At 44.9% G+C, this 26,364-nt stretch overlaps 1 protein-coding gene across 1 annotated transcript in view; it reads right to left on the bottom strand.

Annotated features, from left to right (window-relative positions):
* Positions 1 to 452: 452 nt before the first annotated feature.
* Positions 453 to 26,364, bottom strand: part of LOC135220796 (programmed cell death protein 5-like) — a 32,125-nt gene continuing 6,213 nt past the window's right edge. The window contains exons 2-4 of the mRNA XM_064258301.1: positions 13,144 to 13,240; positions 2,796 to 2,959; positions 453 to 956 (exon numbers count right to left, since the gene is read on the bottom strand). Coding sequence (XP_064114371.1) covers positions 909 to 956; positions 2,796 to 2,959; positions 13,144 to 13,240 — 309 coding nt within the window. The 3' untranslated portion in view covers positions 453 to 908. The remainder of the gene's footprint in view (positions 957 to 2,795; positions 2,960 to 13,143; positions 13,241 to 26,364) is intronic.

The raw sequence follows: 26,364 nt of genomic DNA, 5'->3' as shown, positions 1-26,364 counted from the left end.
AATTCTTCAATATAAAGAGCAGTTACTGTAGTCTTGAAATAATGCACATGGAATAAATCTTGTATTCTTGCTGTCTTGAATTAAACTAATAATCTGAATCATAGCAAGAAATGAGAATCATCTTCATACCAATATTCATATTTACAGTACATGAATACATACATAGTACATACACAAATTTAAAATTTCTTTCCTGCTCTTATGTGAAACTTTTTACATAATACTAGTAATTTATCTTTTGCACCTCAAATTTATATACTGTGTTCTTTTGTTCCTGCCCTCCTAATTTATATAATGTTATGTACACATTAATATATTGCTATGTAATATGGCAAGTGTGTTTCTCATGTACCATCATTACTCCATGGCACCACACCAGCTGAAGTTGGCAGGCAGCATAAACTGGGTTTTACAGTATTTTATTTTAATAGCCATACTATTATTTATACATTTTGTAAGCTTTAGTATTATACTTTATATAATATTGTATAAGGGTTCTCAAAAGGTTTTAAAAATTCAATTAGGTCAAAATTTTAGTTAAACCATTTATAGGGTATAAATTGACAAGTTTTGTGTACATTTAAAATTCTCATGCAACTTCAGCTAATCTCTTGTTCTTATCAGGATGAATGATGAAAATGTCTGAAATATCTTAAAAAAAAAAAATTCAAAGTTTCAGGACAAGAACTTTCTAAACATCTTCAAAAGTATTGTATATGTAGTTCCTTAAGCCAAAACATTCTAAAGCAAACAGAAAGCAAGAGGAAAACACTTAGCATTATCAAGAATAAGCCTGCTGTACTGAATATGTATGTCAAAGTTATAACTTTTCAGTCTAATACCTTTATTAAATGACAATATAACTTTTAGCATGAGCATGTTTCTGCATTAAGATTGCAGTTTCTAATTTACCAATCATCATCGTCGTCATCCAAAGCTGCTCTCCGTCGGTCAAACTGGAAACGAATTTCTAAATTAATAGCTTTTATTATTCCTTTATATTAAAATTAAAATTATTTAATCAATTTCTAACTGAAGTTTATGATCATGATAAAGATTTGGATTATGAAATACGTACTTGGAATATCTGCTGTTAACTCTTATTACCCCACTTAATATGGAGTCATGTGTTTGCAATTTAATATTTACATATATGAAGATTATATTTGCAACTGTCATTTTCTAATTAACTGATCAAAGATAATAAATTTACAACATGGCAGCTCAAAAAACTAATAAATACATTAAATTTAAGGAGTCTCATACCATCCATAATATAATTTTATTAAGTTAGATTATTTTATGGTAACTACATACCTATTTGCTTGTCTAGAGCTACTAAATGTGTTTGTTTAGTTATGGTAACTACCCATTTGCTTGTTTAGAGCTGTGGAATGAAAGTGTACTACGTATTGGAAAGAATAAGTGTAGAGCTGTTAAATGTGTTGATGTGCAATTAGCTATAACAAGTAACTGTTGAAAAGTATATTCTTGAAAACAAAATGCATACTGAAAAAGTATATCAAAGCATTTTTTTATTTGTAAAAAAATGCTTTTTATTAGAGTCGCAAATGTCCAGGGATGCAAATATCCAGGGACGCAAATGCCCAGTACGCAAATGTCCTAGAACCCACCGTGGTTGCGTATGATTTTATAAATCTTTTATGCTAAATGTTATGTTGAAAACTTAAATTTTATATTAAATGCTTTATACTTTTATTTATTTTGTCGAATATGGTTATCATTAAACTAATTATTATAAGTGAAATTTTTTTTTTAAAATACAGTTTAACTTGTAAGACCCAGTAGGCCGTCAAATACAAGAACAGACTAGATAATCAGTCAGTTCGAAGTACGAGCATTGTTCGACACACGATACAAAGTTTTCTGGAAAATTTCATTAGAAAAAAGGAAAGTTTGATTTAAGAAATGTTCGACAAACAAGGAACCACTGTATATATACATTTTATCTTTTTTTTCAGAGATTTCAGGGGGGAAGCCCATTGCCACATGTGCAGGCACCCATGATGCCATTGCTTATAAACTTAATTATAATAAAAAGAAAAATTGGACAATCCAATCTACATAGGATATTTTTTATAAAGAAACCAACATCCAGTGTGTTTGAACCAGTGCCTTTAATACCTTGCTTGTGCACGTGAGAGAGAGAGAGAGAGAGAGAGAGAGAGAGAGAGAGAGAAGAGAGAGAGAGAGAGAGAGAGAGAGACTTCAATTGAATTGCTGATGAAAAGGGAAGAAGAAGAAGAAGAAAAATATACTGATGACCCTCTCCTGTATTATCGCCAGTGCTTTATCACCATAATTAGTGTTAATTTTACCTATTCATAACATAACTTTAGCTAAGTGAACATTCTAATTTAATGGTGAGCACAGTACAATATGCAGGCATGTACTGCTTTTTATAAGACCTAACAAGTGCTGAAACATTCATTTTAGTAATTATTGCACACTATTATTATGAACATGTTTACTGTAAGTATTAGGAAAGTTGTTGACAAATAATCACTGATCACCACTCCTGAGGCTTTGCATAGACTTCACCTATGCAATATTTAGTATTACTGAGTTTGGCTAGGTACAGGTACTGGTATTCTATTATTCTATGGCATCTTGGATGAGCATTACCCTGACCAATACCTGAACTATGCCATGTACAGTATATTTAAAGTCATTTTAGGAAAAAAGGCTCCTTATAAACTGCAAAATATGATAATTAATGAACATCCAATATTAAACACCTCTAGCAAAATAATGAAAAATAAAAACTAACTTACCTTTACTGTTGTAGTTTTCTGTGTTTGTGCATTAACCTTCTCAATCAAGCCAATGAGATCATGTTCTGATAGCTTGCCTCCAATCTGTCCTGTAGTGGCCATTTGTACAATTATTGATTCCACTTGCTTACCCTTTTCTGGCTTGGCTACCATGATGGTGTTTACTGCAAATAAGAGTTGCATTGTGTGGATATCTGACAATGTTTCATGCATTGCTAAAGTTTCAAGCTGTTAAAATCACCTTTAGATATCAGTCACATATTTAAACTAATTATTTATACAAAACCATTTGAACTTTTAAGCACACTGGAAAACAGCCTAAAGAATGGTCAAAGTTTAGTTGTGATATTTGGAATGACAAAGAGGTGACTAGACCCCTAGTAGTGCAACACACTCTGCTCCTTCCTCCAGAATGCATCTGACCTTGGCCTTAGTGCCAAGATTAATCTCACTGTTGTGGGCACACTCAGAGGGCATCGGGTGAGGTGAGGGTGTACATCTTGTTTCTCTGACGAGAAGGTGATACCAACCTCCAAGATCATTTACCACCTGTGGCTCAGCCCTCATGTTCTCCAATGTACTCCCATGTCCCCAAAGACAAGCCACAACTAAGGATATGCCATCAAAGGGGAAAGAAGAATTTCATCTACATTTTTCTCTGTAGGGGGGTAGTGCTGTCAGTGAACCTCACACACTGCACTATACATTACTTAAGGTTCTTTAAAGCATCCCTTTGGTCACCTAGCTGCAACCCCTTTCATTCCTTTCACTGTGCCGCCATTCATATTTTCTATCTTCAACGTTACTTTCCACCCTCTCGTAATAACTGATTCAGTGTAATTGTGAGGTTTTACTCCTTTTACACCTTTCAAACTTTTTTACTGTAAATTCTTGTTTCAGTGCTGAATGATCTGACTGGTCCCAGCGCTTGGCCTTTGGCCTAAATTCTATATTTTATCTTCACCTTCCTTTAACTGGTGACTTTCCCCATTTGGACAAGAGAGCAACCTTGATCCTTTACCTGAGAAAGCTTCCATAGGCACCAAGAGTTCTAATAGGGTCTTATATTACCTTGAAACAATGATGACTGCTGACTCAGGGGATAGAAAGCCTTGGAACTGGCTAAAAAAGGACTATTATTTAAGGACTTGTGTGCCAGAGCAGATAGAGGGTGCTGGAGGCAACGAAGACAACTCCCTGTGCCAAAGATCGATGCCTTGGTAGCCAGCCATAAAAGTGTCATCCCTAATTCAGATGGAATAATAATGCAAAAGTTTGTAACACATAATTCATGAATTAACAGGAGAAATAAGTCCCATGAGACCTTAATGCAACAACCCTTCTTCCAAGATAATACTGATCAGCTGGTACAAAGGGTACAAAGTAAGGACACATACAACTGTGATATCTCTTAGTAATAAGGGGCCCTCTGACTAGAGTATGCTAATGCCACTGAAGACCTATTATTGCCATTAGTACTGAAAAGAAAGGCCCTCCCTGCAAAAAAAAATTCATACACGTCTAGCTTTAATGGATAAAAAGAAAATTGACCAAGTGAAACAATGCCAAAGCATCACACCCTATCACGTCTGCAGTTACAGAAGGGTCATAAGGATACAGATAATATCAATGTATCTGACAAAGTTCCTTTAACCCTTAATGGTCAGATACCCTAATATGAGCAGCAATACATAACAGGTTTTGGGTAGTAGACAGATTCACTCATGGTGAGCATCAAAAATACACGCCATCGATTTGGGGGAATTGGGAGGAAAAGAGGTTCCATTACTTCTGTAGCCCTTAAATTCACTAATGGCAACTTTTAGACTGCCTCAGCTCACCAATTCTAGGCTGCTCATGACTTAGCTGTGTACTTGACTTCCAGTAAAGATATACTGACTCTCTCTCTCTCTCTCTCTCTCTCTCTCTCTCTCTCTCTCTCTCTCTCTCTCACATGATGTCCTTTTATATATGTATTTGCTCATAATTATACCCTGGGGTTGCTTTTGGTTTTAGTTTCTATCTTTTACGATAGTATGTATGTTAAAATTGTAATTTTGCAGCAGTATGTCAGTTATACTAATTGTAATTTTGCAAAGAAAAATGCAAAGAAATATTAGAAAAAACCTGTAAAATCCAAAAAAGGAACTGCATCTTCGATCTTTGTAATTTATGTAAGTATTTTACAACAAATATACTCAGAATTTGTTACTGATTTCAGTTCTTACCAGTTTTGATATTGTGTGAGATGCAATTATAATTTTACAAAATAAAATAAAATCATTTATTACAAAAAAATATGTAAATCTTGGTAAAATTTATCATTTTCTTTTAAAAGAGGCCCCACAAAGGGTTGTAAATAGTCTTGTTCAGCTTCCTTGGAAGGTAGTGAGAATCAGAAGTTTCTTCTTCAACCATGTGCATTTGCACATCTTCCTCTTTCCACTGATGTATTTTTTCTTGAATTTGCTGACCTCAAAGTTTCCCTGACTGGGGTGCTGCATATGTATTTTTTAACCTGACTCTTAAGGGTTAATCACTGGTCTGAGGAAGAAAAATAAATGAAGTGCCTGTGGGACAGTCATAACCAACGCTCATGCCCCATCCTTCCATTCTTAGCACAATAGGATGGTTGATAATAACTTCCCACTGGAAGAATATAGCCTCTAGATGCCAAAGTTTCATCAACCTTGCATAGTTTGGCTACCAAAGCCTTCTTCAGAGGCTGAAAAGAAGATCCATTACTTCAACAAGCAGTTTCAGCCTGAAGCATTGACAGTCTTTTATTGGTTCCTTGTAAAGTCCCCCACCATTAGCATCAAGTCAAACCTCAACTCTTGGAAGGATTATGAGGCAATCCTGGTGCACTAGCAGGCTTCAACATGCTTGGAAAGGTAGGTGTCAGCAACTTACGGGGACAACAATGTCTGACTAGTATCCCTTAATCCTGGGTAGCAGCAATCTAAATAACCTATGATTTCAATCTATAGTGAAGAGCTGATGTTCCTCAGCGTCAAAAGACACTAGGCACTCCTACACAGTCACACCAATGACAGCTGGATGAATGAGACAAAAACAGTACCTTAAATTTTTGAGAAATTTTCACAGTTGGGTGCCACCAACAATGACCAACCAGGATCCCAGAAACATACTAATCACATAAATAATGGGCTCAGTGACATTTACACCTGCAGATACCAGCAAATTCAAGTCCCCAAATCTTAACCCATGTAGATGAAACCCCTGAAGATGTGACATACTGGTAATTACTAGTACACAAGCAACCACCCATAAGCATGAGGAACCACTAACTTGATGAAAGAAGTCAATGATATGACAGAAATATTGAGCTGCATGCCATGCACGTAACAATGTACGTACATATGGTTGGCCATAACTATTGGAATATACGTGGCTTTTTGCTGAGCAGTGAGCACTTTAGTAGCTTTCAAAGGAAAAAGGCAACCCAAGAATTGCTGGGCAGCTCAACTCCATTGGCTGGCAGATCCAGAAATGAGCAAACAGTGTGGAGGCTGAGGCTGAAGCAAGGAGAAAGTTCAGCAGGTTTCAAGGAGGCTAAACAAGCAAAGGAACTGTGATGGCAATGACTAGGTCCCAGCTAGTAGAGTTATTTGCAAATAGAAAATAATGCAATGATGTTTGGACAGCCAGTGCAGAGAAAATCCCTAGATCTTAGGCCATATTCTCTCCCGACAATATCGTACACAAAAGCCTTGTACTTTTTACATGTATAAAAATATGGTCTTCCATATGGATAGTGTGCTAGAATATACAGCAACATGGTGATGCACCTCACACGAAATATGGAATTTTTATTCTAAAATTAATATTAATAATACTTACCTGTATAATTTATCTAGCCCTAAATCCCCAAAAACCGCACCAAAATTTACCACATTGGCAACCCTGTTACCTCCTATTCTGTCCGCCAGTTGGCAACACTGTCGTTGACAGATACGAAAAACCTTCCCTCAAATCAGTTGTGATAGGCAGATCGTGGGGTAGGATGGGTGGGACTAGATAAATTATACAGGTAAGTATTATTAATATTAATTTTAGAATAAAAATTCCATATTAATAAACATTACCTTAATATAATTTATCTAGCCCGATTAACCACATTGAAAAGGAGGAGGGAATCTGAATACAATTTCCCCTTCGGACAGAATAGGAGAAAACAAACAAAGAAATATATATCATAGGCAGTCAAAACTCAACCCAAGGTCAAAGATACTAACAACTCAAAGTCTCCTACCATAATGCCACCAACTGCGGTAGCACAGGTGCGGTAGCACAGGACAAGGAGTAAGTGCATAGTCAGTCCGTCTGTACTAAAGTCAGGTGCCCGACCAGGTGACCAGTCAGACGAATTGCGGACAGCAAGGCTGCACCCTGAAGACTATCAAGCACTATTCTTTCCCTAAAGGATGAGTGTCTGGACTGTCTGGGCGATTCAAAGCTAAGCGAAACCCTTGGGGGTTGTATCAACGCAACCCGAAGTCGCCAGCAACGAATCGGCTCATGAGCAACTCCTAACTCGAGCTTTCTGGTGCCAAGAGAAAGGAGCACGGAGCAAAAGGCGATTCAGTCCCGAAGGACGAATGCCTGACAGTCCAACCTGGTCTCGTGTTACACGATCATCGGGGGTGTATCAACGCAACCGACTTCGTCAACAAGAAACTCAGGGCTACTAATGTCGCCTTGATCTCACACGAGTGTCTGACTCCGAGAAGACAGGTGAGACAAAAAGTAGATGGTGAGCGAGTCACCAGATGACAGCAGACGATCCATCGACTAATTCCCTGTCCAGGACAGTGGAAGAAGCAGGAGTCGTCAGGACAAGCGAACCAGTGGCTAGTCCTAGGTCAGCATCGACTCTGGGAGAAGCGTAGTCGCCAGTGCCGACAACCCAGTGGCTGGAACCATTTCACACTGAAAATGGAAGCAGCATGAGTTGCCAAGCAGTCAGTCCTTGTCATCAAAAACACCTAAATACCAAACTGCCTAATTCCCATTATAACTCGTCAAAAAACTGCCATGGGTTTTATAATACAAAAACAAAAAATATATACAACAAAACAAAAATTAATGAATAATATACAGGTAGCAACCAAACGTAAAACAGGAAGACTACCTAATTCTCCTGTCTGACGACCTGTCCTGCCATCACCAACGGGCCCAAAGAACGAAGGTCGCCTAGAACTAGAGAAATATCCCTCAAGTAAAAAGAGGCAAAAACAGAATTAGAACGCCAAGTCGCCGCCTCAAGCACCTTGGCGACTGAGACGTTCTTCATAAAGCTACTGATGTAGCAACTGCTCTAATGTACTGTGTGCTCTCGGCGTCTGGTCTTCCCCAGCAGCCGAACCACCAGTTTTAACGATCAGATCTCTAAGAAAAAAGGATACACCATTCTTTGAAATAGGTCTCTTGACATTTCGGGTGAAACAAACAGATGACGGGACGACCCTGAAATGTCCTTCGTGCGGCGTAAATACATGAGAGCGCCCTAACAGGGCAAAGAACTAATTCCTCATTTAAATTACCAACAAAGTCGACCAGCGACTTCAGTACGAAAGACCTGGGAATGGGATTATCAGACGATTCAGTCTTTGCGACAAATTCAGGAAGGTATGACAAAATCATGTCTTGTCCAGATCTGGCAACCAGAAAAGAGAGTGCTTGCAGTTCACCCACCCTCTGGCTGTAGCCAGTGAGACAAGGAAGAGTGTCTTAGAAGAGAGGTCCCTAAATTTGGCAGAATTCAGAGGCTCAAACGGAGGGAACCTTAAGGCTTGAAGGACTTTGTTAACGTCCATGTCGGAGGCGAACACTGCGGCCTGGGTCGAGATAGGGAAAAAAATCGAAGTAAATCTCTAATGACATAAGATGAAGAGATCTCAGGAAGCCTTGCCTTAAAAACATAGGAAAGCATAGACCTATAACCCTTAATGCACGAAGGTGACAGGGCCCTGTCATGATGTAAATGAACTAAAAACTCCGCTACTTTCGGTAAGGAAGGTCTAGAAATTGAATGTCCTTGAGACTTACACCAACGTCTGTAAACCGACCATTTAGCCTGATAATTTACTCTGGTTTGATTGCCGCCTGGCAAAGAGCCAACTGTCGCGCCACTCTGGAGGAGAACCCTTCGTGCTTGGAGAACCTCCTGACAGTCTCCAGGCATGAAGATGAAGCATGTGGAGCCTCTGATGGAACCGATGAAAATGGGGTTGTTTGAGAAGATCTGGTCTCTCTGGCAGGCGAATGGGGGGTTCCACAAGTGCTTCCAGAAGGTCGGGAAACCACTCCTTCTGTGGCCAGAAGGGGGCGATCAAGGTGAGATCCAGACGCTTGGTTGCCCTCACTTTGTTGAGGACTGACCTCACCAGAGAGAACGGAGGAAAAGCATAGGCTTGAAGTCCCTCCCAGTCCTGCAAAAGAGAGTCTGTCCCGGCACTCTGAGGAGTCTGGTAAGGGGCGAAGAATATCTGGCACCGAAAATTCAGTGGGGTGGCAAAAAGATCGACTGTGACAGGCCATTTCTTCCTGAGGCTGTCGAAGACTTCCTGGCAAAGTGTCCACTCCGACCCTTGAACTTCGTTCGGTCTCGACAAGGCGTCTGCTAAGACGTTGTGATGGCCCAGGATAAACTGAGGGACCAACGTAAATCCCCCTGTCTTCTGCCCAACACAGGATTGATCGGGCTTCTTGAGTGAGAAGATCCGACTGTGTGCCGCCTTGGTTTCTCAAGTCGAGAACTGCTGTGGTGTTGTCGACAAAGACCTGAAATGAAAGAAGGCCTAGGTACACTGCCTCAGTTCCCTCCAATTTATTGACATGCTCCTCTCCTCCTCTAACCAAAGGCCCGAAGCGGCTTCGGAGCCCAGGTGTGCGCCCCACCTTGATCCGAGGCGTCTGACCAAAACATTAGGTCCGGAGGAACCGAAAGAAGAGATGTCCCTGACTTGAGGCGGTGAACTTGCATCCACCAACGGAGATCCTTCTGACATTGTGGAGAAGAGGCGACTATCGTGTCCTCGGACACGAAATCCATGACTGGCGAAGTGTCGACTGAAGGGACCTCAATTCTGAGACGACCTCCGGGAACCAGTTGGATGAGGGATGACAAATGCCCAAGGAGAGACCTCAAAGAGAAACTGGCTGCGTTACGGAGGACAAAAATTCTTCGATCAGACTCAGAAGCTTGTCTATCCGTTTCTGAGCGGGAGAAACCCTCAAAATCTGGGAATTCAAAACAATCCCCAGATAAGTCATGATCTGGCAAGGGATTAGATTGGACTTGTCGAAGTTGACACGAATGCCCAACTCGACACAAAGAGACAGAACTATCTCCCTCGACCGGAGACATTTCTCTAGAGATTCGGCCTGGACTAGCCAATCGTCCAGATACCGAAGCATCCTTACGTTTAACTGATGCAGAATAGCTGAAACAGGAGCCACCCGAGAAAAGACCTGTGGAGCAGTGGTGAGGCCGAAACAAAGGGTCTTGAACTGGAAAACTCCCGAGTCCATGAAAAACCGAAGGTAAGGTCTGCTTCTTGGATGGATGGGGATTTGCAGATAAGCATCCTGCAGATCGATGGAAATCATCCAGTCCCCCCTCCTGACGGATGAAAGAACAGTCTGGACCGTCTCCATCCTGAACTTGGACTTTAGAATGAACTTGTTCAAAACCGAAAGATCTATGATGGGGCGCCAGGCACCCGAGGCCTTTAGAACTACAAACATCCGAGAGTAAAACCCGGGAGAAGGAGGAGCTCGCTCTATGGCATCCTTCTCCAAGAGGGCCGAAAGCTCCTTCTCCAAGGCTTGACCCCTGATTGAGTGAGGGGAATAACTGCTGAACTCGAGAGGACGATTGGAAAGTGGAGGTCTGGAAACAAAAGGGATCTCGTAACTTCCTTCAGGACCTCCACCACCCAAGCATCCACCGCTCTGCCCTGCCAAGCTGACCAATGGCGGGAGAGACAAGCTCCTACTGCGGTCTCCAGGCGAGGTGATGACTCCTACTTCCGAAAATTCTTACGCAGAGACAAGGAAGAAGAAGAAGAAAAAGAAGAAGGTCCTCCTGGAGGTTGAGCTCTTTCTCTGTAAAAAAGAGCCAGAAGGAGGTTGTTGGGCTGGAGCAGAAGGTACAGATCTGGTCCTAAACTTACGCTTACTCCTTGAAGGAACGGGAGGAAGACCAGAGGAAAAAGCTCTTGATAAGGCCCAGTGAGCTTGGGAAGAGGCATCACCTTGATGTTCCTTCAAAACCTCAGAAAGCACAGAAATATCGAAAAGAAAATCGCCAAAAGGAGAAGAGGACAACAGACGGGTTTCTCTGATCTCCGATACAGAGGAGGGTAACTGCGACAAATACAGGTTACGCCTTAGAGAAACAAGAAAGGCCTGCATTGAAGCAGCAAGCTCGTTCTGATGTACAGAAGCGATTGAAATGGATGAGCAGAATTTCTCAAAAAGAGGAGCATCAGGAGGAACAAACCCGGAGTTCTTGATATACATTAAAAGCCCTCCGAGGACCCACCATATTGAAGGATTGAGCTTCTTGTAAGGAGCTCATAACAGCCTCCATAGCAATAAAATCTTCAATTGAGACAGAGACCGAAGCCTTAGAAGGCAAGGGTTGACTTAAAAGTCGGACAAAATCAGGATTGGCTTGGGGGTCGAGAGAATGAAGACTCATCCGCCACCTGGTAAACTCCTCTCCGGTGTCATAGAAGAGAAGAGAGCTTCCTCTTCCCTTCCCCGATCACCTTCGAAAGTTTAGCGGCAACGTCCGCCCTCACTCTCGCGAACCTCTGGGCAAAGGGAAAACGTAAAAATTCCTGTGACCGGGAAGACCGTCAAGAAAAATCCCTTCTGTAATACGAGGCGGAGGCTGCTTCTCTGCTCTTTAGGCCTCGCCTGAGGAAGAAAAACTCAAAATTAAATCAAAAAGTTTCTTGAATTCTACATCATGACATCCATTCGAGGAAACATCAATATCACACGAATCCGCGTCATCATATCATCATCATCGTCAGATCCTAACTTAGAAACTTCCTCTGAAGTAAAATCCTGATGACTAGCTATCTTAGGTCTGACACTAATCCCTCCCTCTTCTCCATAAATAAGCGCCCTTTGGCACTGTTACGGGACTAACAGGGGACACGTTGGGTAAAGATTCGTTAGGCACCTGCCCGGACCGGATCCCCCCTAGGCCTTCGCCACGACGGTTCACGAAGCCGGGGTATCTGTTGCACCGTTACCCATGGTGCTGTCGACAGGTACCTGACGAGGAGCTGAAAATGAATCTAAAAGTGTGTTAGACATTCTAGTAAAGGCTTCTTGAAAAATTCTCTGACAGATTGTTAAACTTAGCAGAAATATCTCTATCTAGACTAAGCTGTAATTTCTTAAAATTCTGTTTCCAGGTAGTTTCCATTGCCAAAATCTTCGAATCTACATCAGAAATAACTTCACTAATTACCGGTTGTACAGGGGGCAAAGCATCAATTAATTCGGAGTCGGAGTCGTACGATACCGAAACGAAGAGCCAGAATCATGAGCGCCAAGACAAAGAATTCGTTAGATACAGTTCTAGCAATCGATTTCTTTTTCTCCTTAACCGATCTTTTACGCTGCAAGATTGTTTGGCGTTTCATATAAGCAGTCATATCCTCGTCAGACCAGGGCTTACATACGTCACAACGAGAAGTCAAGTCACAAACCTGTCCACGACAAGAGCTACAAATGTCATGTGGTTCATACTCCCTGCTACTCATCCTTGTCCCACAAACCGGGCAGTTCCTGATGTTGCTGGCAGAAGGAAGCATCGTAATTTCTTGGTAATCCATTGTAGAATTGGACAGGTCAGTAGTTCCGGGTCGCGCAAAAGTTCGTAATTTAAGATAAGAACCACTACAGAAATCAAAGTTAATTCACTATTTCGTGATGTAATGCGTGAGTGGTAATTCATATAAAGTCTCATTTAACAAATAATGAAAGCTTTAAAGGCACAAAAATGTTTAAGGAAATTTATAAAGAGCGGCCGTGATGTAAACAACACGGGCGCTCGTTAACAACTGATTTGAGGGAAGGTTTTTCGTATCTGTCAACGACAGTGTTGCCAACTGGCGGACAGAATAGGAGGTAACAGGGTAGCCAATGTGGTAAATTTTGGTGCGGTTTTTGGGGATTTAGGGCTAGATAAATTATATTAAGGTAATGTTTATTAATATTAATTTTGTATTGCGTAATTAAATACCGCTTCCAGAATTTAATCAATTAGACACTAAAACTACAGTACCTAGTTACCTACATCTTGCTCTCGCTTGCTGATCCAAAACTTGATTCAAAAGTCCATTAATAGCCTGATGCTGTTGTTGCATTCGCTCACGCTGCTGTTCCTGTTGCCCCTGGAATTTTAAGTAAACTTTTAATAATCGTATAATACAAAAATTAATATTGTGCAGTTATATATGCTAATAATATATAACTGCAACAATTCTCTTAATGCATCACATGAGGTGCATTGACAGCACTTGATACCTAGGGTAAACAATCACAGACAATCCATCATCATCACGCTGGCAGGGTCTTATTCACTCGATATTTAATTGGTGAAACAAGAATATAATTGCAACTTTAAGCATACCATTCAAAAGATTGAAGTTTCGTCAACATAATGTGATATATGAAAGCCCCACACGAACTAAAATAAGCATGTGACGTTCTTCGTAAAATAGGTTTTCAAGGCAGTTTTGAAATCCAATATGGCGGCTATCGTCAGGCTGGCCGGTATAATCACGGACAATCCACCATCTTTCCCAGCCTTCCCAGCACTCATTTGAACAATGTTAGTGTATATACATATGTAACGTTTATTGATCTTACTCAAGATTGCAGTTGTAATCAGCACAATAAAACAACATTTTGTTGCCTTTATTAGTGAAAGTATGAAACTTGTTATTCCCAGGGTCATGGTTTGAACTGAATTCATTTTTACCTTGTAATCGGTGGTTGTATCCTTACTGCCATCACAACTGAAACTCCACAGTGCTTATTTGATTGTAATTATACACATTATTGGTCTTAATCCACTCCAAATTGCGCTTAAACCACGTTGCTGTTCCTAGTTCCTAAGCGCTCACTCCACAAACACAGTTACGAGCAACAGACGACAACACTGTTTATGAGGTGAAAAGCTTTATTCCCTTAATTGTTTACTTTACTAATTGTTTAGTTTAACTTTACTTTGTTACTTCAAAATGTTTATTTAATTCATGTCTATTATCCATTTTTGGCAACCAAATTACCCCGAAAAATTACAGATATTTCTAAAGTAGATACAATCCAATGTATCTAACCTTGTCATACATCTGGCTGCCGAAAACCATCAAGGAGCAAACGACGGATAATGGATTATAATTTTTGTTTCTTTTTGCTAGCACTTTTCATTAAGTCTATATTAGTGATTTTTTTAATAACTGTATGCCAGAAATAAATGTAACCTTTAATGTTTGTATGCTAAGAATGGCAAAATCATTGTTGACACATTAGTGGAGCTTCACACATACGCCGATGCATTATTATAAACTGTTTCCATGAATTCTAGTTGTCATAGTAATGCAATAATGTTAAAATTGCTTTAATATTTATGTATAAGTATATATACTTCCAATACATAGCCTAATTTCACCAATTTCCACGTTTTGTGTAAGTCTTATACCCAGTTTGGAGGGTGAACACGTACCAATTGGCAACAGAGAGAGAGAAGGGAAGGAGATGGAAGGAAGAAGGACAGGGGTGGCGGTAGAGGTGGGGGGAGAGGGTAGGTGGAGCTTTTTACTCCTGTGTTCATATCCATTTCTGGATAATGGAGTTATTGTCTCTTGGTACAAGGACAAGTGTCGTTATTCTTTACGATTAGTGATTCAAGATACCCTTATAAATTACGGCACTTGGTGTAATACACTATAGCAAAATCTCGTTCTGATACGAGTGTTCGTTACAGAAATATTGCCAAAAAACGTGCTTGCACTGTCTCTGAAACCCATAGTAGGTATGTTGCTTAGTTGCCAATCAAGTTTTTTGTAATCAAGTATTTTTTACAAGCTATCTATTGTATAAATTTGAATTTTTCTCAATCAAAACATAGGCTCCTCAATGCTAACTTTCCTCTTTTAACAACTTTCTGGTCACTACAAATTCGGCCCCATTAATTTCTTATGGTGCAAAAACAGACAGAGACCCAGGGAGCGAAAGCGATTGTGTCACATTACGGCGGTAATCCGGCAGTAAAACATCTTCATATATCCAAAAAGTAAATAATATAACGATTTGTCAAATATTGTATTTTTCCTAACTATACAAACCTGAGGTCCTTTACAATAGGAATGTAACTTGCGGCAGCTGGAACCGGTCGTAAGCTTCGAACAAGGGAGTTCGGTAGTTAACTGCTTGTCCGACAGTACGCGCATCGCGCGACTGGGAGGTAAGATCCATTTTGCTTTAGGCCCAGGAAACGCAGAGTGAGGGGTGGCATGAGGTGGGAATATGTGTAAAGGACCTCAGGTTTGTATAGTTAGGAAAAATACAATTTTCGACAAATTATTTGTTCCGACACGAATACAAACCATCAGTCCTTTGCAACAGGAAGACTCACTTCTTGGTGGGTGGAATCTGAGTCTTATGAACAGACTGGTGTTCATCCAACCTTGGTTCCCTCCCTGGTCGTAAGAGCAGAGGGAGGGATCCTAACCTCTGCCCAATGATCGGGGTATGTACCGCAGGATCAATGGTCAGACCTCTGGACCCAAGTAATAAGAGGGAGGCAAGCGTACCTCTTAAAAATGATATTGTTATAATACAATAAAGTTTCATACATACTTACCTGGCAGATATATACATAGCTAAGACTCCGTCGTCCCCGACAGAAATTCAAATTTCGCGCCACTCGCTACAGGTAGGTCAGGTGATCTACCGGCCATGCCCTGGGAGGCGGCAGGACGGTAGGAACCATTCCCGTTTTCTACTCATATATTTTCTCTTCCACCTGTCTCCTTGCGGGGAGGCTGGGTGGGCCCTAATCGTATATATCTGCCAGGTAAGTATGTATGAAACTTTATTGTATTATAACAATATCATTTTCATACAATCAACTTACCTGTCAGATATATACATAGCTGATTGGCACCCTTCGGTGGAGGGTAAGAGACAGCTACTACTGGAATAGACAGGTAAACAACATCTGTTGTAGGTATAAATAAAAACCTTGGTTCCTACCTGATAGGTGGTAGACTTCGTGGGTGTTTGCCCCGTAGTCTGCATCACCTCAAGAAACTTTAGCGAGATATGTGATCTATGGCCAAGAATTCTTGTGGAACTGCCGAAGGGGTCTTATCCACTTACTCGGCAGAGCCTGAAAGGACTTTGTCAATGGGTGCTGATCCACTTATATGACAACACACCTTATTAAGGAGCACACAACCATCCCGACCACCTGATCCTAACCACCATGTTAGTATTAAAAAAATTGCTCCGAGTTATCCCCAAACTCTTCGCAACAACCGTAACTCAAACCAAATTGCACATGCACACAATAATTTTCCAAAAAAAATGATACTCATCTACTAAAAGATATCACAAGAGTTCCTTACTGAACGGAAGTGACTGGCCGCCTGTGCGGTATCTGCACTTGTTCAGCAGAAAGTCTAGAACATATCTATTAGACTTAAGTAGTAAAAATTAAGGATTGTTGTTAGCTCCTGTACCCAGGATTGTGCCCGCAGACACAAAAGGACCTAAGGAAAAAACATTTTTCATAGGTCAACACGCCAGTCCTTCAATAGTAGAAGCAAACACAGAATTACATCTCCAATATGTCGCTTCCAAGATATTCTTCAGTGACATATTTCTCTGAAAAGAGAGACGTCGCCACTGCTCTCACTTCATGAGCTCTTACTCTCAGGAGTTTGAAAGAATCATCCGTGCAAGCCTTATGAGCGTCCGTAATTACGTTCCTGACAAAAAAGGCTAAAGCATTCTTAGACATAGGTCTTGATGGATCCTTCACTGAGCACCAAAGACCTTGTCTAGAACCTCCCAACTGTTTCTTTTTCAGTAAGTAAAACTTTAACGCCCTTACTGGGCAAAGAGACCTCTCCGGTTCCCTGCCGACGAGACCGATAATCCTTTTACTTCGAAGTTTCTCGGCCAGGGATTTGAAGGATTTTCATTCTTCGCCAAGAATAATTCCTTGAAGGAACAGATGGCTGAATCTATATTGAACCCGACTTTGTCACTAAGGGGGTGCAGTTCAGTAACTCTTTTTCGCCGTCGCTAGTGACAAAGAAATAAACATTTTCTCGTTATATCACGAAAAGAGGCCAAATGTAGGGGTTCAAAATCTCTTCTGAAGACAAGAACTTAAGCACTACGTCTAGATTCCAGTTAGGGGAGAAGTAATCTTAGACTTCTTGGTCTCAAAAGACCTAATCAGATCATGTAGATCTTTATCGTTTCCAAATCTAGACCTCTATTCCTAAAGACGGCCGATAGCATACTCCTATAGCCCTTTATCGTGGCTACGGAGACGCGATTCTTCTCTCAGAATAACAGAAAACAGCTATTTCTGTTACAGAGGTACTGGAGGAGGACAACTTCTTCGACTTACACCACCTTCTAAAAACTTCCCACTTGGATTGGTAAACCCGGATAGTGGAAGTTCTCCGGGCTCTAGCGATCGAGCTTGCTGCTTTGCTATAACAAAAGCCTCTCGCTCTGACAAGTCTTTCGATAGTCGAAGGCAGTCAGAGCGAGAGCGGGGAGGTTTTGGATGGAACCTCTCGAAGTGTGGTTGTCTGAGAAGATCCTTCCTTTGTGGAAGGGATCTGGGGAAGTCTACTATCCACTCCAGCACCTCTGGGAACCACTCTTGAGCTGGCCAAAAGGGGGCTATCAGGGTCATTCTTGTCCCCTTTGAAGTCACAAACTTCCTGAGCACTTGCCCCAGAATCTTGAATGGGGGAAATGCGTAAACGTCTACCTGAGACCAATCTAGCAGGAAGGCGTCTACTGCTAGAGCTCTGGGGTCTTCCACTACTGAACAGAAGACTTCCAGTCTCTTCTTCGGAGCGTAACGTGGCAAAGAGGTCGACATGAGGAGTCCCCCAAAGAGACCAGAGATTGCGGCAAACGTCTGAGTGGAGGGTCCATTCGGTATGAAGGACCTGGTTCCTCCTGCTCAGCCTGTCCGCTCTCACGTTCCTTACTCCTGAAACGAACCTCGTCAATAGAGAGATTTTCCTTTGCGATGTCCACAACAGCAGGTCTCTTGCGAGTTCGTAAAGGGCATACGAGTGAGTACCTCCTTGCTTCCGAATGTATGCAAGGGCGGTTGTATGTCCGCATTCACTTGTACTATTTTGTTGCTCACTAACGGTTCGAAGCTCTTTAGAGCTAGGTGTACAGCAAACAGTTCTGCAGTTTATGTGCCAGGACACTTGAAGAGCATTCCAAGTGCCTGACACCTCTCTCTTTCCCAAGGTTGCTCCCCAACCTTTTTCCGACGCATCGGAAAACAATACAAGGTTTGGGCTCTGTATTTCCAGGGAAGTACCCTTGTTTCCCTCAGTGGGAGTAACCACCATTCTAAATGGCGTTTCATCAGAACTGGAATGGGAAAACTGTCCGAGAGGAGTCCTGTCTTCATGTTCCACGATTTTCTGAGGAAGAACTGAAGAGGACGGAGATGAAGTCTTCCTAGATGAAAGAACTGTTCGGCGAGGACAGGGTCCCTAATAGGCTCAACCATTCCCTCGCCAAATTACGTTCCTTCCTTAGGAAGAGAGAGACTTTTCTAAAACGCTCTCGTTAGTCTCTCTTGAGAAGGAAATACTCGAAAAACCCCGGATAATCCATCCGCAATCCCCAGATAGACCAAGTTCTGGCTGGGGATCAGTTGGGACTTCTCGAGGTTCACAATCCTAAGGTCTTTATCAGGTTTAGTGTCACAGTCAGGTCCTCCAAACACTGTTTCTCTGACTTTGCTCTGATAAGCCAGTCATCTAGGTACAGAGAAATACTGATTCCTTTCAGATGAAGCCATCTCGCCACATTTTTCATAAGGCTCGTGAAAACCTGAGGCGCCATAGACAGGCCGAAACACAAGGCTCTGAATTGGAAGATCCTTCCCCCCGTCATGAAACGGAGGTACTTCTTCGACGAAGGATGGACGGGACGTGAAAATAGGCGTCCTGGAGATCCAGAGACACCATCCAATCCCCTTGGCGAAGAGCCGCAAGAGGACTGAAGCAGAGGTTTCCATGGAGAACTTCTGTTTCTGAACAAACTTGTTCAGAGCGCTGACATCCAGAACTGGTCTCCAGCCCCCCCGAGGCTTTCGCAACCAAGAAAAGACGATGTAAAACCCTGGGGAGCTTTGATCCAGCACTAGTTCTATAGCTCTCTGTCCCACATCTGATCCACCATTGTTGAAGAGTATCTTTCAACACAGGGTCCTTGTAATTGGCGGACAATTCCCTCGGAGTTGACGTCAGGGGAGGATTGTCCAGGAAAGGAATGAGGTATCCCTTCTGAAGCACAGACATCGACCAAGCGTCTGTGTCTATGAGAGTCCAGGCTTCCGCAAATCCCCGGAGCCTGGCACCTACTGGTGTTTGGAGGAGCGCCACTTCACTTTCCCCTTTTAAAGGGACGGAACGAGGCTCGACCTCTCTTTCTCCCGGTCGTTTTCCTTTTAGCGGTAACTCTAGCGGGAGGGCCTCCTCGAAAGGGCCGAACAGGAGTAGAACACACCTTTCTTTTCTCCCACCATCACTGGTCTCTTCTTCCTGGAAGATTGCAGGAGAAGATCCTGTGTCGCTTTCTCCGTCAGAGATCGGGAAATATCCCTCACCAACCTGTGAAGGGAACAGAAAGTCAGACCTAGGGGCGAATAACAAGGCTGCTCTTTGCGAATGGAAACTGCTTTCGTCAAGAAAAGCGCTACAAAAACAGATCTCTTCTTCAAGAGACCTGCTCCAAATAAGGAAGAAACTTCCCCTGAGCCGTCCTGTACCGCCTTGTCAATACAGGACAAAATTTGCAAGGGAGTACGTCCCGGTATCTAGCCCTTCAGGGGCATGAGCCTTCTTGGGACATCACCCCAAGGGACCAATCTAGGAAGTTAAAGACTTCTAGAATGTGAAAAAGTCCCTTGAGGAGATGATCCAACTCTGAAAGACCCCAAGTAATCTTAGCAGTGTGAAGCTATGTCTCCTGGATGATCTACCAGACTGGAAAAGTCAGCTTCAGCCGAAGCTGGGAGAGTGAGACCCATATTCTCCCCAGTCTGGTACCAAATCCCTCTCTGCCCGTAAGTCTAGCGGGAGGCATGCAAAAACACTGTCCTTACTAGCTCTTTCTTGGTTAGCATCCAGCTATCCAGCGACTGAAGAGCTCTCTTCATAGAAACGTCGTCGGTCATCTTCAAGAAAGACCGACGACTTCGGCGTCTTAGAGCATGAAAAAAGTGAACGAGGCGAAGGAGGAGCGGCAGGGATCAATGCATCTCCGTATTCCTGGAGGAGGAGAGCTGTCAAAAACTTTGTAGTTAGACAGCCTTCTCTGCCGTGAGTCTCGTCCTCTGAATCCTCTTCTAAAATCGGATCAGGGAGAGGCCACTTCCCGTTCCGGGTCTTCCTGTCCAAAAACTCTCTCTACGGGAGACAAACTCCTAATAGGAGAGGGGCTAAGAGAGTGTATAGAGCTCTATGCTTGGCTGGCTCCTCGTACTTGGCTGGCTCCTCGCGCTTGGCTGGCGCCTCACGCCTGGCTGTTGCCTCGCCTGGCAGGATCCTGCCTGGCGGTCTCGCGCCTGGCTGGCGTCTCGCGCCTGGCGACTCCTCGCGCTTGGCTGGCGCCTCGCGCCTGACTGATGCCTCGCGCCTCTCTAAACTCTCGCGCCTGACTGACGCCTCGCGCCTGGTTGGAGCCTCGCGCCTTTCTGGTGCCACATCCTTGTATGTATGATGCTTGTCTGGCGCCTCGCGCTTGGCTGAATCCTCACGCCTGGTTGTTACCTCGCGCTCGGCTGAAGTTGCTGGTCTGGCAGACGTATCCCATCTGGGAATCCTCGCGCCTGTAAAGGTTTCTCGCTTGTCTGACGCTCTAATCCTAGAAGACGCTTCTCGTCTGTAGGAAGCCTCGCGCTTGGACTGGCGCGTCGCGCTTGTCTGGCGAATCAAAATCGTCCAAAGAGTCTCTATCCGAGTAAATCTCAAAAGACTCACGTCCCACAGGAGCCTCACTCCTGGCGGAGAAGACGAGTCTTCTTGACCGGAAGTCTCACGTCTTTCTTACGAGGAGGATCCTTCGAAAGGACTCCTACCAAGGCGGATAGCTGTTCCTGCACCGCCAAAATGATCCTCTTGGAAGCCTCTCCTGCGTCTTCTTGAACGGGAGAGGGAGACCTCGAAGGAGTTTTGCCCCTCCTGCGCGCCTTGCATCATGGGACGTCAAAACCCTCTTCGCCTTCTTTGATGGAAGGAGGCGCTTCTTCCGAAAAGCGTTCTGGGCTTGAATCCAAACACAGGATCTCTCCAGTGCCTTTTCAGGGGCCTCTGGACAAGTCCGAATCCTTCCACCCTCGTTTAGGAGAGGAGAAGCGGAGCGACGAAGAAGAAGCACTCTCTGAGGACGCTTTTCCTATAGCGGTCCTGAGCAGGTCTGTCTATATACAGAGCCTGCTGAAGGACGCCTGACCGGGGGGAATTCTCCACAACCTCCGTAACGGCTTTCGACTTTCCTTCTCCTCTGGGCTTGGGAGCTTGGAAGAGGTCTAGGCCTGGGAGCGTCGCAGAGACGGTCAGACGCCCCTCCACAACACTGGGGACACTCACTTCACTATAATCACTTTCACAGTCCTTACCTTTCATGGTAGCCATTTTGGATCTCATCCTGTGAAGAGTAGCTTTCAGTTCAGCAATTTCTGAGGCCGAACCGAATCTGATGTAAAGCCAGTGAGGGCCCTGATACAGAATTAGAATCATAATTAAGAGAAGAGTTAGAATTATCCAAAGGCTCAATAGGCCTTGTACTACTACCCGCAATCTTAGATGCAGCCCTTCTGACTCTATCCCTTTCTAACTTCTTCAAGTAAGAAGTTAGAGTCTTCCATTCCTCAACATTCAACCTCTCACACTCATGACAGGTGTTAGAAATAGAACAATCAAAACCCCTACATTTGCGACATACAGTGTGAGGATCAACCGAAGCTTTCGGTATCCTCACCTTGCAGCCTACATTCACACACATTCTCACACAACCACTTGAATCAGACATTCTTGAAGAAAAATCAAAAGCAAGTCCAAATCCAGTCCACAGTAGCGAATGCCAAAACAACGATCCAGGTACGTCACCAAAAGTCCACAAAAAGATGATCAATTGTCTAGAAAAGCGAATTCCAGTCAAGAGGTGGCAGCAACGATGTTGATACCACCGGCGACAGAAAATATATGAGTAGAACGGGAATGGTCCTAGTCCTGCCGCCCAGGGCAGGCCGGTAGATCACCTGACCTACCTGTAGCGAGTGGCGCGAAATTTGAATTTCTGTCGGGGACGACGGAGTCTTAGCTATGTATATATCTGACAGGTAAGTTGATTGTATGAAACTAGCAAGCAAGAACTTGTTCCTATTGCAAGACGCAATATGAAGTCATGGGTTGTCTCTTGTTGGCTTCCACTGGGACCCCAACCCCCTTGTTGGGGGAAGTGGTGGATAATCGCTCCTATCCCTAATGAAAGGGATAGGATGGGGCTCGGTCGAGTAGCTTACCTGCATCGCCGCCTGTTCCAGCGTAGTGACGACCGCTTCCCTCTGCCCACAGGTAGAGGGAGAGAAAAAGATGGGGAAGAGAAGGCCAGTCACACTCTCATTCACCCATCCCTTCATGCAGTCACACAAGGATGCGATGCTGTTCTCTCCGCTCGGGTGCTGGGTAAGCTACACAACGTGTTGAGCAGCCACCACGGGTCCCAAGGAAAAAGTGTCCAAGGACCTGTGGGCTATATCCCGAAGGTAGAAGGTGAAGGTGGTCTGGTTGGACCAGACCCCTGCCTTCAGTACCTGCGCCACGGAGAAGTTCTTGCGGAACGCAAGGGAAGGACCAATACTTTTGACTTCGTGGGCTCTTGGACGAAGGGTACGGATGTCGTCGCTACCATCAGCTTCGTACGCCCTCCTGATCACCTCATGCAGCCAGAAAGAAAGTGTGTTCTTGTATACTTCTTTCTTGGTCACCCTGGTGCTAACGATGAGGCGTCGACACTCAGGCCTGAGGTGCCGAGTTCTCTTCAGACAGCGCCGTAGCGCCCTTACAGGACAAAGCAGCATCTCATCCGCATCGTTGTCGGTGAGGTCCATTAGGGAGGGGATTGTGAAAGACTCGAACCGGTCGGCAGGGACCGAGGGATTCAGAGTCTTCGCTACGAAGTTCAGTACGAAATTTAGCGTCACAGATCCCCATCCCCAGGAATGCTTGACGTTGAAGGAAAGGCCATGCAGTTCCCCTAATCTCTTCGCCGATGCCAGAGCCAGCAAGAAGAGGGTCTTGAGGGTCAGATCCCTGTCTGACGACTCTCGGAGTGGCTCGAAGGGACTTTGAGTCAAACTCCTAAGGACGAGAGTCATGTAATACCCCGGGGGCCTGAGTTCTTTGGGTGGGCAAGACCTCTCAAAGCTCCTCATTAGCAGGGAGATCTCAAACGAGTTCGAGATATCCACTCCCCTCAGTTTCAGGACTAGGTCCAGGGTGGCTCTGTATCCTTTGACTGTGGGGACGGAGAGGAGCTTCTCTCGGCGAAGAAACACGAGGAAATCCGCGGCCTACTGAAGATTGGCTCTGAGAGGAGATAGACCCCGTCACGACACCATGGGGGAATCTCTCTCGGTGCTTCTGCGAGAAGAGCCAGCAGGTCCGGATACCAAATAGCCGGGAGCCACCAGGATCATCTTGAGATTCGGGCTGGTCAGCACTTGGTTGATCACCTTGCGAATCAGACAGAACAGGGGAAAGGAGCAAACGAAGAGGTTGTCCCACGGGTGTTGAAGAGCGTCCTCTGCAGCTGCCCATGGGTTCGGCACAGCCGAGTAGAAAACCTGAAGTTTTCTGTTGTGCCGGGTGGCGAACAGTTCCACGGCTGGACGCCCCCATAGGTTGAAGAGCCTTTCCGCCAAGTCTGGGTGTAGGGACCACTCGGTCCCTATCACCTGATCCCAACAGCTGAGCTTGTCTGCTACTACATTCCTCCTGCCTGGAATGTAGCGGGCTGGCAGCTCTACCGAGTGAGCCATGGCCCACTCATGCACCTGCAACGTCAACTGGTGCAACGGGAGGGACGCTAGGCCCCCCCTGCTTGTTGACGTATGCCACAACTGTGGTGTTGTCGCACATCAACATCACCGAGCATCCCATCAGACGGTACTGGAGCTCTTGGAGAGCGAGGACCGCTGCCTTGAGCTCCAGGATGTTGATGTGAAGGTGCTTGTCGTGATGATCCCACACTCCTGCAGCCAGCAACTCCTCCAGGTGTGCGCCCCATCCCTCGGTTGACGCGTCTGAAAACAGCAACATCTCCAGGGGGGGGGAGTGCGAAGAGGCACTCCTCTTGAGAGGTTTCTGTCGTCCACCCACCAGGCTAGGTCCTGCCTCACCTCCTCCGTGAGGGACATGGGGAAGTATGGCGGGTCTCTTGCCTGTGACCAACTCTCCTTTAGTCTCCACTGGAGAGACTGCAGGTGAAGACGCCCGTGAGGGACTAACTTCTCGAGTGACGACAGGTGACCAATCACGACTTGCCACTGCTGAGCTGACTGTTCCTGCCGAGACAGGAACTGGTAGGCTGCCTCCCTGAATCTGCTGATCCGCGAGTCTGCAGGGAAGACTCGTCCTGCTACCGTATCGATCAGCATACCCAGGTACTTCATCCTCTGCTTGGGCTCGAGATCTGACTTTTCGAAGTTCACCACAATCCCCAGATTGCGGCAGAACTCGAGGAGTCGATCCCTGTCCCGTAGCAACTGCAAGCGGGAGCTCGCCAGGACTAACCAGTCGTCGAGATACCCCAAAAGACGTATCCCTGACGAGTGGGCCCAAGCAGACACCAGAGTGAACACTCGCGTGAACACCTGTGGGGCAATTGAGAGACCGAAGCAAAGTGCCCTGAATTGGTACACCGTCCCGTCGGGGATGAAGCGGAGATACTTCCTGGAGGATTGATGAGCGGGTATCTGGAAATACGCGTCCTTCAAATCCACAGAAAACATGAAGTCATTCTCCCTGATGGAGTCGAGCACAGAGCGTGCCGTCTCCATCGTGAACCGAGACTGGCGAATCGGTTCAGGGGAGATAGATCTATCACCGGGCGACAGCCCCCCGAAGACTTCTCCACCAGGAAAAGATGACTGTAGAAGCCCGGTGATCGATCCCTGACGATCTCCACAGCTCCTTTGCTCAGCATGGCTTGGACTTCCTGCCAAAGTGCTACCTACGTCCTTGGATGTTCCGGGTACGTAGGTCTGAAGGTGGACCGGGTTGGAGGTGAGAGGTGGCCGAGAATCGAAGGGTAGTAGATACCCCTCCTGAAGGATGTCTACTAGCACTGCCAAGTTGCCCAATGGCTCACCAGGCACCCCCCACTTCTGGCAGCAGGTGAGGGGGAACGCCGTCCCTAGCGTTTCCCGCCTCTCTTCGGCTTCTTCTTCCCAGCTCCCCCTCATGAGAACGAGGGCTGGAAGGAGGGCTGGTTACGGTCGCTCCTAGAAGAAATCGAAGGCAGAGTCTTTCCCCTGGGCTTCGACGATGCGATCGTCTTGGCCACATAGGAAGCGCTAACCAAGCCCTTGGGCTTGGCCGCAGTAGCTCAAGGCTGCCCAGACGCCTTCAAGACTACCTGGTGTACTGGACAGTCACTGTCATCAGTGCGCCATCGCTCCACTGCAGCGTCTAGCATCTCTCCAGGAAAGAGAGAGGAGGAACTCCTCACCGGTCCGTTGCAAAGACCCAGAGCCGCCTCACGCCCAGCCGCCCTGGTCACTCGGGTGAGGACTGCGTCCCTACACTTAAGAACCAGGTTGGCCCACAGGTTTGCAGTCTGGTGGGCTAGGTAGGAGATGGCTCTACCTCCAGACTGGCTCCAAGGCGAGTGCCTCTTGCTGCGAGAACCATAACTTCTCCGACAGGAGCTGCTGCAGAGACACCCCCGGAGTTAACCTGTTTGGGCGGTAGGGGGGCCTTCGATGGCTCGTAGAATCTCCACTGTCGCAGTAAAGGCGGGGAAGTAGCTTGGAAGACCTGCCAGACCGTAGCGAACCTTCCTGTCCGAAGACGAGAGAGTCCACTTGGCCCAGCATCGAGTCAGCCAGAGCTGATCGCGGCAGACCCACCGTCGTCTTGGGTTCCTTCTTAGGACCCCAGAACGACTCAAGCCTGGAGGAAGGCTCAGAAGGTAGGAGCGGCGATCCCTCCCCGTACTCCTC

Source organism: Macrobrachium nipponense, chromosome 2 (genome assembly GCF_015104395.2).
Source record: "Macrobrachium nipponense isolate FS-2020 chromosome 2, ASM1510439v2, whole genome shotgun sequence".
NCBI classification, from domain to species: Eukaryota; Metazoa; Arthropoda; class Malacostraca; order Decapoda; family Palaemonidae; genus Macrobrachium; species Macrobrachium nipponense.
This window is presented reverse-complemented; position numbering and strand designations above follow the sequence as displayed.